The sequence below is a fragment of the Vollenhovia emeryi genome, unplaced genomic scaffold (assembly GCF_000949405.1).
Source record: "Vollenhovia emeryi isolate VEMERY1.0 unplaced genomic scaffold, V.emery_V1.0 DF939262.1, whole genome shotgun sequence".
NCBI lineage: Eukaryota > Metazoa > Arthropoda > Insecta > Hymenoptera > Formicidae > Vollenhovia > Vollenhovia emeryi.
In genome coordinates this window covers 528,957-544,051 of record NW_011967104.1, presented here as the reverse complement: position 1 = coordinate 544,051, position 15,095 = coordinate 528,957, and the positions used below count along the sequence as shown (strand labels likewise).

The window sequence follows — 15,095 nt, the reverse complement described above, 5'->3', positions numbered from 1 at the left end:
TTACATATATTTGCACCTACTGTTCTTAAAATGTTTCATGTAGATGTGATAATAAGTGCTATCAATAAATTATTATTATTAAATGCAATACTACATTAGTATATTTATTGAGTATTTAAAAAATCATTTTTAATAAGTTTTAAACATTAATGTATAAGAAATACATAAGTTTTGTGAGGAGTCCCATTATGCCCCGCATAAAATGACAATCAGATTAAGTCATGGTCTCAATAAAATAAAAATTTCGTCCTTTTAAACTATTCTTTCACAGTAAAACCATTTTTTTTCTTATAGTAGACATTTCAAAGAATATTTTCGTAAAAAAATAATTCATTTATGTATTTTCATTTTGTTTAAAATTAATTTTAACCTTAGCGTTCCCGTTATGCCCCGGGTTCCCCTACATGCAAGAACTTCTTAGCACGATATCATTCTAATTGGAAGAGACATTGATGCGCTATCATTTAATTGCTCTGAAATTTTGATTACGAAGCAAAATAAATCGTTGTGTCACAGGCTTCCTAGTGACGATATTGATATGGGGTGAAGTTCCGAATAGGTGAACCCTCCGATTTTTTTGAAACTACACTATTTTTTGTATTTTTGAACGCCGATTACGAATATGACAATGAAAATTTGCGACAAGGTCATTTTCAAAGTCAAAACTAAAAAAACTGAAGGAAAAGGAGGGTTCACCTATTCGGAACTTTATCCTTGATATGAGTAATTTTGTTTTGACAGTTAAAATAGATTGATTGTAGTCGATAATTAATTCTTTTGTCCGTAAATGTAGAAGTCACGCGATATACTCGCGCGCAACGCGTCAAACGTGTTAACGGCTAAAAATAAACATATATGCGAATATGCGGAGATTAGAAAATTACCACCAAGTCCGTTACAACGGCGTGACGGCGCGAGCGCTAATTAATACGGCTCTCTTAACGGTGACCCGCTTCGCATTATTATATCCGTCTGGACCTGGCCGGAAAGAATGCGCCTACCTCCATTACGTATGTATGCAAATCGGGGGGAAAAACGCCGAATGCCTGAATCGAGCGAGGAGAAAAAAGCGCACGTCTGATTAACAGTGTACTTAAAGTGTAAGCCTCCTTACTGCCGGATTCCACCGAATCATAGCGATCGTATCGTCGATCCTGGGGATCGTGCGATCGTAACGTATCATTTTCTTTAATCCCTCCTGCCCTTTCTCTTCTCCCGCCCTTCCCCGACACGAGACGACGATTATTCCAACATGAAAAGGACTTTGTTTGCGTACTCGCGATTAGAGACAAATTGGCGTATAACTCTGTGTTGGAGCAGTTGCTTGTCGAGCAAGAAATCTGGGCTTAACTCCTGAAATTATTATCCCGCGTTAGAAATTTTCTATAAGAGAATAATTTACCGGAATACAAATAAAGTACCGGAAATATGAACTTGAGTCCAAGATAGGGATCGATGTGTACAGTTTACATATGTCAAACTAGGTCTTCAAAATCTGGTTTAAAACGCTTCAATAATTCTGCTGTTATAGCAATTATCGCTGTAAGTATCGCTAAAACACGATTAAATTGCATTGTCGCGAGCGTTGGGGCATCGATAATCGGTATCGATGGTATATAAGGTTACCGGTAAGGTCGTAAACTAAGGCTGGATGGGCAACGAGCACGTTAATACGGGGGAATTACATTCCCATTTTTCATCGTATCGATTAAGATGCTCCGGCTTCGTTCGTTTAATTACGAAAACAGTCGTCTGGTTTGATACGTGATATAAGAACGACGTGTTGACCTGACCTTCGATTCCCAGTGTCACGTTATATAACGGTCGTATAATCTCACGACATCCATATGTGATATTAAGACTTGTCTGTTATTACAACTATCTAGAAATATTTGGAAACTTGCAAGGGCTTTATAAAGCAAAATTCGAGGAGTAAACCGCTGAGGGCATTGTGGTGTACAGATTTGTGGCATTACTGGGCATTACTAGGCATTTTTTGGGCATTAGTTTGGGCATTAGGCCTTGCTGGGACATTATAAAGATAAAATAAGATAATGAGATAATGTATTGTCCACTGGGCATTAGCGGGCATTGGTGTACAAGATTTTGGTCAGCGGTTTCCCCCTCGGTAAAAGTTTAAGAAATAATATAGAGGAAAGTCTTCTCTTATGGGGACTCCTCACAATAGGGGACTTTCTTCCGTATAACATTTAAGAAGCAATATATGCTTCAAGTAATGTCATAATCACAAACTCTAGAGATAATTTGAAGAAAAGCGAAAACTTTCAGCTAGATGGAGACATTTATATATATATATATATATATATATATATATATGCTTTATTACCTTTAGCATACAGCCAGAAAGTGGGACTTGGTTTACAAAAGTTCCTTAACCACTCATTCATCCATACTCTCTCTAATCTCTACCCCTAAACTCTTTCCCTTCTTATTTCTTACTTCTAATTTCTTATTTCTACAATGACTAGCTCATCTTTTTTTGCCTTTCTTTTTCCTTCCATAATTTACACAGCTTGCGTTCGTTTTCTCCCATATATGTAGTTTATGCTCCCGGTGGGAGAAAACGAACGCAGGCATAATATCTTTCCTTTATCTTCATCTATTACATCGTTATATAATCTTTAGATGGAGACATTTATAAAGTATCTTGCAAATTGTCTCGTTTCCTTTTCACCGTTATTTTACACAGGACATTTCTTAAATTTTCAAATGGCGTTGATTCGACACCGAGAAACAGTTTTATCGGATAAATCAATTAATCGATGACTAACTTTTCCGGACCTAAGACAGTGAAACAGGTCGAACGCCAGTATAAAATTGACTCCTACTTATAAAATTGACAGTGTCGGAAATTTCTACTTTTGCCAATTTAGCATTAAGGTAGGTCCTTTTAAGCAGGAGCTAAAGTAAATTTTTTAAATTCAAGATTCAAAGATTTTTTAAATTCAAGGGAGGAATAAAAAAAATATAACGTCATCAAAGTAGGTGGTGTTCTGTAAGTGTATAGGTCAGCTAAGTAGGTGTAAATTAGCCTTAAAAGTGTCAAAATAGTACCAAGACTTCGACTCAGGTATCCGTTTGTTATTATGTAATTGGATTATCCAATTATATTCAATCGGACATTTTTCTCAGTGTAGGAACAGCAACAAATTCTGCTGAAAAACAGACTTCGATTTATCGTTCCTGGATGAAAAATATGTGTACACACATGCGACGGGGACACGCAATATGATAACCTACTCGACTATCGTCTAATGACGCACGCTGATGCTCGTTTAAAGGATTCATTTAATTGCGCTTTAACAAGCTTTTAGCTTCAACTGACAACTCCGCCACCCCCAGGTCATTAAATCGCGGATTTACCATGTAGGAAAGCAACTGTACTTCCACCGCGCCTACCACGTATGCCGGAATTTCTGGAGAATTCGTGCGAATTATGACCGGACAATTATCGTATTATACATATTCATATGCGATATAAGGCGAATGCTCGGGCAGTCGCCCCGTACGCGACTTGGACCGCGAGGGGCCACCGAAAGGTCGACGCACGATCTTTTCGGGCCCTCGAAATTTATCTGATCCCCCTTCGCGCCGCCGTTTACATTGTCGGACCGTAAATATCGCGCGGACCCGGTTTAATTATGCGCTGTTTTCGCGTTCCTCAACCGAGATTTCGGTGATTAACCCGCCGGGGCTACCGTGCGAAGTTATGGGACGTCCGGCCCCGACATCCGACGCTTTTTACAAGGCGAGCGTTCCCCCGTGTAATTAGGACATTCCGAACTTTTCGTCTCGCGAGCTGACCGGTCTTCTTCGTACAAAGGAAATTCCATCGGTTCTGCAGAGAATATTTAATTTCCGGATGCATTTTTTAACAGAATGCGTTTTTCATTATTTCGGCTATTTGTAGATTTCGTTAATCCATTTGTGATTTGACTCTGTCCTATTAATTGCATTTTATAGAAGTAGGATAATGCGTAACGTACGCGTCTCCATTTCTTTGATTGTGGATTATATTTGAGTTACGTAAGTTAAAAAACGTATAAAGAACTGTAGAGAATTTTTGGAGAAGAGCCAGAATTCCATCTCGGTCCATTGAATAAGAACATTTTTAATTGAAGAGCGGTCAACGATGTTCAATGGTTTGTTCTTTTTATCAATTACAGTTATCAGCCTCATCGCCTGGAACTATTTCCCCCGTGGTCGCGCCGATACTTTTGAAATATCGCGTATGCAGACCTCGACTGCTGCTTGCTGGATCGAGGGCCGAAGTTGATCCCGCGGCCGACGTAGCCCTTCTGCACGGCGAAGTTCTGCTCATCGAAGACTCCGCAAAGCAATTCGACGCGATTGGAGGTAATTAATCCTACTTTTTCTCGTACTTCGTACAACGTTTATTCTTGATTGTGAAGAAATTACATGAAGCTAGAAAAGTTAACTTTATTAAATAACTGAAAATTCAATTAAAATCTACGATATGAAATTTGTCCAACTGCAGCTTGCACAATTATTTAGAGTTCGATCGCATAACTTTATCCGACGTTGTTCCGAATCCAAATTGTTCCTGCTCTAATTCACGATATCTAAATTATATTTATAACAATAATTTTATACACATTTGCAGGAAAATTTGTTTGAGTAGCTTTTTGTCGCCAGTGGTAATCAACCAAGGGAAATGTTAAAAAATTTATGCCGAAACGGAATGGGTTCAAAATTAATGTTGTAAATAAATGTTCAGTCAACCTTAGATTGTACTTGAAAAGGACCCGATAAAGGGGTCGAAACGTCGTGACTGAAATAAACGTCATTTTTGTCAGTTTGATCGTTTTTTTTTAATTTCTCTTTGGAAGAAAATTTGTTTCCAACGTGAACGGAAACGTGATCGTTTGCGAGTATAATTGTGAGCTAAATGAAAATGGAATTGTTTCGCAGATACAGATCGCAGGTACAGGGCTACAGAGAAGTTGTTGCACGTGGAAGAAGAGTATCACGAAGCGTTGTGCAGTGCCAAAGACTTGTACGCCCGCCCGTTGGCACGGAGTTACCCCGAGTTTCACGATGTTATCTTTCAACCCCTCGCAGATCTGTCGCGAGTCAGCGCGGAGCATTGCCAGAGGGTGAGTAATTACGTCACAATGCAAATTTAGCGCAAATTGAGTTCGAGGCGAGTGCGCGAAATCGCGAGTTCGACAAAGGAAAAAAAAAAGACAAATGTAAGAGCGCGAGATCTACGGTTTGCGCAGTACGTTACTGAGCGCATGTGCGCTCTTATCGACGGACTAGAGCTCGAGTGAACGAAAGACACATTGAGCAGCTCCGTGGAAGATGGCGGCACGTGAACTGGCTTTACCTTGCCACACACCTGTTGCTTCTGCGAGGTACCTTTCTCCGTCCGTCGAATGTCGCAATTCGTAACGCGAGTCACCGCAACCTTTCCGAGAGAAGGACAGAAAATGTGACGACGCTAAACAGTCGAATGTAAATTGCGCCAATGAGTCAAGCGCAGATAGACTCACGGATATTATTGGTCCTTCCTTTTGTCTATCAGAATCGACATTTTTCAACGATAATTTAGCAAGTGAAAACGAAGCATAGCGTTTTCTATAATAATATACTTTAGCGATCGAACTGTAATTCACATAAGACGAAAACAAAATTCACACAAGATTAAATGAAAGTAGAAAGTTCACGTACCGATCTAGCGCTTTTGAAGTTAAATGCGCAAAAGTCTATTTTTACTTGTTTATTATATGATTGAAGAACTATCAATATCTCGATATGGGAACTGCAGTCGAGAGAAAGTGAGCAGACTTATATAAAGCAAAAATGAATACGATCTACCCACTGCCTTATTTAAACGTAATGCATAGTTAATTAAAATAATCGATTATCCTAATATGATCCTTTAAATTATAGTTTATCGTGGATAGAGTTGAGTTGTTTTAAATAAGAAAGTGTTAGTTGTATCTACGGTCGTGTTTTTCAAGAATATAATAGCCAGCTCGATAGCAAAAACTCTTGAATGAAGCTAAATTGGATAATCTTCTAATTTTTATTCGGATCAATAAATAAAAAAGCGTTAAAGCCGAGAATTGGTTTCGTGGACCTATGGAGCGACAACAATTTGCGAATTTTCCCGATGGCCGACAGCGCGCCACGAATGAATGCTAATAAACGGACGCGATTTCTGACACGGCCCGAGGCCAGGCACGTACCGGTCCAGGTCGCATTGAGCAGCGGCAACGGCAGTAGGATCCACGGGCGTGTAAGCGCGACGGTGGACGTGTTTTCTTTAGGGCTGACAATAAAGAGAGGATACCTGTCCTTCGGATGTAAACACAAAGCCGCGCCGGCGGAGAGCCGGCTAACGAGTCGGGATGAGCGATGACGGTGGTTAGCACCCTCATAAATATTGACTTTTACAAGACGACGAGCGGCGTACGTGCATACGTACCTATGGCGCATGGGTACGGGTCTCGAATCGCGGCGACGGCACCTACAGCTTGGAGGCTGCGCAGGATACGCTGCATCTCGCGGGCAACGCAGACTCGTAAAGTGAAAAACGTCCGCGGCGCGCAGATCGTTGCGCGGGATTCGCGAGGCGAAACCGAGGGTGGAAACGCCTACCTTCTTTATTCTGCGCGCTCAACATCGCGGCCATCAATAACAAAGTTGCCGTGCAGGCTGCAAAAACGCCACAAAAATCGGAGGTCTCTCTCTCTCTCTCTCTCACACACACTCTCTCTTCTTTGGTCTTCCCTCGCGGTGAATCGTGTTCACGTTCGGGGATATTGTACCGAGGGAGAAAGAGAGAGAGAGAGAGAGAGGGGGGGGATATATTAATTGTAGCGACTTATGATCTCCTACGCTACGTTCGTTTTATTTTCGTCCTGACTCGGCCGGAGTGACGTTTTAAGCGGTGCTGCGGCGGCAGACCTTGGACCGGTGTGCGGTACGATTTACATTTTATTTTAATGAGCGCATTAAACGGTTATCGGTTACTTCGATCGACCTGTTCGCAACCGCCGCCGCCGCCGCCGCCGTCGCCGCTCACGGAGAGATGATAATTTCGAGAGAAAAATCCCGCCGATGGGGGATGCTACACGCGACCTTCATTCCCGTGACTGGCCAACTTCCTTTTGGGGCGTGCATCGTGATTAAGACACCATCTTCGCCGCGGACGCAACTTTTGTGGGGCACCGTAATCGGCGGATCGGATCTCCGCCGAGGCTCCGCGAGATTGCGCTCGAATTGAGTCGTAAATACTAGCATTAATGAGAATAATCGTAACAATAATAATAATAATAACCAATGTTACAGCCACATTAGCCGTTAAAAGATAATTGCTTTCCGTTAATAGCACTTCCCTACGATTCAGACTAACGCGTGTATCGTGATAACGATGATATAGATACAACGTGATTTTTACTCGGTTGCTTATTAAGTAATATTTTTGTAAACTCGCGTTTGAAATCGTTATACAGGGTGTTATGTAATACCCGCCTCACCTCTTATTTACGGATAGAGCGGACTAGACTGAGTCGAAAAGTCCTCTACCATTTTGCAATTTTCGCGATAGTTAACGAGTGATTAATTATTCAAAATCGCTGTCTTAGCCCGGCCTACCGCCCAATTCGAACGCGCGGGGAGTTGTTTATGACACACGGCAACGGCTACGTATAATAAACAACTCCCCGCGCGCCTAGCAACGCCAATCGCGGGACGGCCGCATCTCGCCGTGCGCTTGAATTGGGCGGTAGGCCGGGCTAAGACAGCGAATTTTAATAATTCATAACTCGTTAACTATTGCGAAAATTGCAAAATGGTAGAGGACTTTTCGACTCAGTCTAGGCCGCTCTATCCGTAAATAAGAGGTGGGGCGGGTATTACATGACACCCTGTATACTTTTAGGTCAAATTTGTAGCGTCGAGCCTTGTCTTGAACTAAAACAGTAACTTGTCGCGCGACGATAATTTATCGGTGATCTCGATCGATGAATAATCGCGACGCGATACCCGTAGCAGAGTGACGTCCTAACTCGGAACTTTGGACGGAGAACACCAGGCTCGTACGGGCGAAACTGGTTTATCTCCGGCCGAAGGAAGCGCGAGCCGTCCTTTGTATTTCGCGTGGTGGAGATTTACCGCGGAGCGTTTACCGAATTTTAGTGCCGCAAAGATGGCGTTGCGGGTACCCCGACGCGATACAAAAGCGCGCGGCCCGAACCGCAGGTTAATTAGCGAAAACGCTCGGGATCGTTCTCGCCGTTCTCGAGGGGAGGGCATCACGACCAATCTTTCCCATCCTCGTCGTGCACGCGTCGCTCGCTTCTTCTCGACGCGCTCTTTTTATCCGGAACCCGTTGCCTGCCCCTCATCCGCGGCCTGCGCCGCTGCAATTTCACTTTGGAGGCACCTCGCGGTCACCCAGAGGGCAATTAGAAGCAATCGCGCATCTGGAAGGCGAGGGAGAGACGTGTATCTGCCTTTCTTCGTCCCTCCTTTCGTCTCTCTTCCTCCTTTCTTTCCTTCGCCTTCCTTTTTTCTCCCTCGGTAGACACGGGAATAACAGAGGGGATTCTGCTTTATTTGTCTCTTCAAGCAGCTTCAAAGGGATTCTTCCTGTGGAGGTGGAACTGTTGATGAGAGAATGCCCTCTCGGTGCTGCTTCCTTCATTTTACGCGATACTATCGCGATAATATGTTGGAAGATGAACGTACTCATTCCATGTAAAATATGTTCATATCAATTCTTGATTGATTATGGGACGCTTAGATTGATATATGTATATATTTATACATAATTCTTTAATATAAATATGTTCAAGATTGAATAAGAAGAAATTTACAATTTGCTATTTAAAGCACTCTTGTGTTATACATATATTGAAGTAGAAGATTACAAACTATCTTCTGATAAGTTTAACCTTTTAATTAACCAGGTTGCATTACTACAAAGAATCGATGAGAGAAGGTCAAAACAGGGTAAAAAGAAGATTATTTTCCACGTTTAAACCAAGCACCGTCTTCCGCGCTTATTGGCTCACATTGGCCTTCCCTCGTCGATTCTTTATCTTTTTTCGAGCCTTCACCACTCTTCTTGCGCTACTATATTTCGATAGACACATAAACATATCGAGACCATTCTTCTCGACAAGTAGAGACAGTCCGAGTATGCGGGCTTCAAGAAAATAATGACCTTTCGAAGAGAATTTTAATAGGCGCGGCTCAAAGTTTCGTTGGCTCCTGGTCAAAGAAGTTTCGGTCGAAACGAACGGCTTTTTTTTCCGTCGAATCCGACATCCCTGTTGATGTTTGACTGACGAGTCCAGAATTTTGAAGAGATAGAGGAAGAGGTCCGCGGACGGTCAGCCGATGCTCGTCGTCCTGTTCTCGCTGGGCTGCATCACCATCGTCGTAAATTACGTTTTTGCCCGTCGCAACGCAACGCTACGGCAGTCGTGGTCGGCCGTGTTGCGGTGATGCAACAGAGAGGAGCTTAATACGACGGCTTCCGCGCGATGCAGGTGCGTCGCGCGAGAAACGCGCGCTGCCGCGTCGTTCCGCGAGAATGCGGCGCGACGCGTCATCCGGGGACCAACGCCCTTCTACGTCGGGTGCATTTTTGCGAGCACGCGGTGATTAACTTATTTACCGCGGCAGCGACAGCGGTAATTAATTCACCTGGGAATCGTAGTTTCAGGAAATCGGTCGGGCCGGAGATTAATTGCCGCGATTGCGGCCGCGCCGCGTGATCCGCGTTCGCACGTTTTACCTCCTCGCATCGCGCACATCCGGAGTAATAACGCACGAGTTAACAGTCTATTGAGTTTGCGCCGGTACCATCGTTCAACTTTCGCGTTAACCTTTCGAATACTAAAGTTAAAATCTCGCGAAAAATAGGTACTTTCCCGAGTCGAAATTTTGGTACTATTTTAACACTTTTAAGGATAATTTACAAACACTAAGCTGATCTATGCACGTACATAGACCAGTAATACCCTACTATGATGACATTATATTTTTTACTCCTCCCTTGAATCTTTAATTCTAAAAATTTACTTTAGTTCCCACTTAAAAGGGCCTACTTTAATGCTAAATTGGCAAAAGTAGAAACTTCCGACACTATCAGTTTTAAAGTAGTAAATTTTGTACTTGCAGTTCGACCTCTTTTACTGTCTTAGGTCCTACTATATAAGAGAATTAAAGGTTCAACATAGGGCCAAAATTTCGGCTCGGGTTATTTAAGTACTATAATTCCCAAGTCGAAATTTTGGTACTATTTTGACACTTTTAAGGATAATTTACACCTACTCAGCCGATTTATACATCTACATAGACCAGCATTAACCTACTTTGATGACATTATATTTTTTTACTCCTCCCTTGAATCTTTAATTCTAAAAATTTACTTTAGTTCCCACTTAAAAGGATTAACTTTAATGCTAAATTGGCAAAAATAGAAATTTCCGACACTATCAGTTTTAAAGTAGTAAATTTTGTACTTGCAGTTCGCGCCTTCTTTTACTGTTTTAGGTCCTACTATATAAGTGAATTGAAGGTTTAACATAGGGCCAGAATGTCTACTCGGGTTTTCATTGATTTGCGCATTTTTGTTTTTAAGTAACCTAGGCCCGGTTAACTCATCTTTTGTTTCTTTCTGTTTCGACTGAGGGTAAAGTTATGTGACGTTGGAGAAACCGGGCCTTGACGTTTTTGTCGTAACATTTTAATATATTGGCGGACGAACGTTGAAAACAGCTATATTTAAACTGTTATTTTCTCTTCTCTTCCTCAGATTTGAGATAACAACGTTAAATTAATAACGTATCGATTTTTTAATGGGGGCATTAAAAATGAGAATTAATGGCTAAAAATTATTCAACAAAACAAATTACGAGTAAGGCTCGTTAAAGACTTAATGGATTGCATTTATTCCGTGGAAAGCTGGTGAAACCGAGCGTTGGAAAAAAGTTGATAAAATAACGGACGAGCGAACGAAAAATTTGCGGGCTGCACCATCGGGCAGGTTGAAGGTGGACGGGCATCGCACCTGCAGGGCAATGCCTCCTCTTCGTCGGTCAGATCGCGCGAGAATGTGAAAGCTGCACCTGAAACCGGCGGTTTTGCACTGAGCGCGATGACGCGTTTTGCCCGGATCGCACTTCTTGCGATCGTCTCCGAGGATTGCGGTGAGAGCTGACCAACAAATTCGCCTGTTTCGGGAATCGTACACGTAGCGAGACCGGGCGAGACGGGACGAGGCGAATAAACGTTCCAGTCTCTAATCAATCCCAGCGAACCTTGGCCCACAGATTTGTCCGGAAGTACTTCCACTTGGTCGACTCTCGTTTTTGGAGCGCGATGAATTAGCGGTTCGCCTATAGAATGTTGTTCCTCGTCAATGTCACACTCAATCGAGTCACGGTCCTGTCACGACCTTAAATCTGAGCCTACCTGTTCAAGAGAACCGCAAAGTTTTCGCTGATTAATCTAGGCATTTTTTATATAGTTTAGAAATCGATACATGTTCGCATCTATGTAAGTTTTTTTAAGTATTATCGTTGTTTTACTATTGTCTGATAATATTTGCATAATTTCAATTTCATGAAATTTTGTCAAGTAGATTTTAAGGAAGATTGCAAAGTATCGTGTTCTCCAACCAACTTGATATTCATGAAAAATGTTATTCAATAACGAGTTTCATGTCTGATTACAAAGTATAAAAACGATAATTGAGCACCGCGTTTCATATTCGACTTTAATAAACTACCGACCGCAGTTATGTGTAATTTTATTAAAGCGACGCTCACTACAATCAATCTTGTTCTTTTCGCGTAGTTTCCGTAGTTTGCAATAAAAAAAAAGATACGGCGCAGTGGAAAGTGGAACACCTACAGCTACGCGAGACAAGAAAAAGGGTTGGCTTCAAGAAAGTGGATGATCATCGTCGTGGTGTTTATTGTGAAAGTGGACGGGGATACTGGCTTGCCGGGAATGGTTTCGATTTCATCGTCTAGAATCTGTTTTTTTTTTATACAGAAGAGAGACGTGGGCAGACATTTCTCAGAATTCAATTTCTATTTGTGTGTTGACGCACGACAGCAATCTCTCGAATCCCAATTTTGGCTTGCTTGTCTTTTGCATATTTTTATTTTCATTGCGAGAAAGTGACTGCAAAGTAACGACTCGTTACTTTTTGAGTAACTGTACCCGAGTCGAAAGTTTGGTACTATTTTGATACTTTCAAGGATGATTCACACCTACTTAGCTGATCTATACACCTACATAGACCAGCAATAACCTACTTTGATGACATTATATTTTTTTACTCCTCCCTTGAATCTTTAATTCTAAAAATTTACTTTAGCTCCTACTTCAAAGGACCAACTTTAATGCTAAATTGGCAAAAGTAGAAATTGCCGACACTATCAGTTTTAAAGTAGTAAATTTTGTACTTGCATAATTCCACGTGTATGATAAACTGCGTTATGTCCGAAAAAGGAATCGGCGCGTAGTACTAACGTGGAAAGAAACGGTATATAGATTCACGATTTTCAGAAAATTTAAGATTTACAAGTTGGGCTACCTACATCTTGCCTTGTGACCCACATTGGCGTGTCACCATATATTGTTTAGTTTTGTACTTGCAGTTCGCCTTCTTTTACTGTCTTAGGTCCTATTATATAAATGAATGAAAAGTTCAACATAGGGCCAAAATTTTGACTCGGATTATTTAAGTACTAGAATACCCGAGTCGAAATTTTTGTACTATTTTGACACTTTTAAGGATAATATACACCTACTTAGCTGATCTATACACCTGCATAGACCAGCAATAACCTACTTTGATGATATATTATATGTTTTTACTCCTCCCTTGAATCTTTAATTCTAAAAATTTACTTTAGCTCCTACTTAAAAGGACCAACTTTAATGTTAAATTCGCAAAAGTAGAAATTTCCGACACTATCAGTTTTTAAGTGGGAGTAAATTCTGTAGTTCGACCTCTTTTACTGTCTTAAGTCCTACTATAGGGCCCAAATTTCGACTCGGGTAACGCGTTACTTTTCAGAATTGGAAACTTGCAACTGTAACTATTACACTTTTAGCGAAAAAAAAACTCTAACTAGATACCTTTATAAAGCAGCTTTTCCAACCCTGATTTTCCCCATCAGTCGCGAGCTTATAAAGATCCTTGGAGATGATGCGAAAGTACATCACGTTGGTCGTCTCGGAAGGTAGAAAGTTTAATAACCCGTTTCTCTGCCCGTCTCGTCTGGATTATTAGTCGCCACACCGACAAAGAAATTCCATTCGTTAGATTATGTGTATCATAACGCGAGTCTGCGCGAGCTTTTAGTGCGGGGATAAGGAAGCGGCTGGGAATGCAACTGTAGAAAGAAACCGGGCAAGAGATATAAAAAAGATCCGTCGCCGGAAGGCTTAATCGCACCTTGGTGCCGCGCCTTTTAGCGGCGACATTTATTTTTAACGCGCCTTCGCCACCGTGGACAAGGCTTGGGGAGCTAACAGAGGATACCCGACGACAGTATCGAAAAAATGATAAATGTCCCTATTCGACGACTCGTCCGTGTCCCATCGCTAATGGGACCATCCTTATCATTTTGGCGAGTCGCCAATTTTTTCCCCCCTTTTTTTTCTCCAATCGTTTGTAGGACAAAACCTTGAGAGAATGAAAAATGAGCTATTTTATATTCTCCGTTCCTCCTTTTCGTGGAAGCTATTAGTTGGGTTTTACAAAAGAAGTAACAGGGAATTGTTGTTCCCTCGATCGTATAAAAAGGATTAATATTGTTGTCAAGTCCGACTCTTCAAGTTGCACGAAGAAAATAAATCACGACCGCAAATCTTAATGGAACTGTGAAATGATTATTTTCTTGTCACTTCGCGACATCGCGGAGGAGGCACAATTCAAGAATTTCTACAAATCGCAACGACCGCGTTCGCGAGCGTTTAGGATCTTTGCGATCTCCGCCAGGCTCGCAGGCGCAAAATACGCGTCGTAAAGAGCGAGGCACGGTCGGTCGAAACGCGCCGCGTGAAGGCACACAGAGTGCCGCCCCGGCGGTGTTTCGCAGCGTGTTAGTTACAGTTAGTCCAATACGCGTGGTTTTTCACACGTCGCACGTTTCGTTCGGTGAACGCGTTCAGTTTTAAAGCTCGCTGGCGCACCGCGAGCCAGAGAGACCACCAGAGGATTAGAATTCTCACGAGAAGCACGCCGCTGCGTAATGGCTGTACGTGGATAATTTATAAGATGATCACTCGTGACTAATCACCCATACGCACGTTGAATAGACGCAGCTTTGCGCGCAATCTTAGCCTGTGCCCGCCAGTGATAGTTTGCTTTCAAACTCGCCTGAAATTTTAATATTTTTCTAGAGGAGTGTACTTAACGTCACCAGCGATGAATAAAAATCAAACATGAATTTAAATGGTCGGCTCCAATTATTTTACACAGTGAACGCAATATTAGAAAACGCGAGATCGCAGAAATGTTCTTTATCAAAAAGCAAACGACACAATTAACTTATAAAACTGACACAGAGAACTTAAATGTATTATACGACTGTGTGAGCAAAGCACTCTAGGTCATATTTGTCACCTTCTTGCATTTTACCTATGATTCAGTTCAATTCGGACTTTCATAACTCGAACGTGCTCACTTAAATTAAAATAATCTTCCTGAAGATTTCCTTCTTTGACAATGATTTGTGAGTCTGCTGTAATTTATGCTCCGCGAACATCTATGCGCCAGGTAACTTTCTATATATGTCCCCTTTTACTTGTACTTTGTACTTTCTTACCATCTTCACAAAATTGTGACATGTTGATTTGCAGTTCTTTTACTTGATAAGGACCTGATACTTTGGTCGAAACGTCGTACCAATGTAACATTTAATTAATTATATTGCCAGTTGGATGAACAGGAAGCTTTGTTTATTATTTAACACTTTTCTTTCGACGTAGGAGAAATCACTCAAACGGTATCTATAATAATTAGAAGGAACAATTCCCTGTCTTTCAGATAGGTAGAGAAAAGTTCCCTG

General features: G+C 41.7%; 1 protein-coding gene across 5 annotated transcripts in view; it reads left to right on the top strand.

Moving 5' to 3' along the window:
- The window catches only part of LOC105559611, a 221,728-nt gene that overhangs the window by 72,300 nt on the left and 134,333 nt on the right, over positions 1-15,095 (top strand). For all 5 annotated transcript variants that reach the window (XM_012008039.1, XM_012008038.1, XM_012008036.1 and 2 more), the window contains exons 2-3: positions 4,188-4,377; positions 4,954-5,138. In XM_012008039.1, the coding sequence (XP_011863429.1) occupies positions 4,188-4,377; positions 4,954-5,138 (375 nt within the window). The remainder of the gene's footprint in view (positions 1-4,187; positions 4,378-4,953; positions 5,139-15,095) is intronic.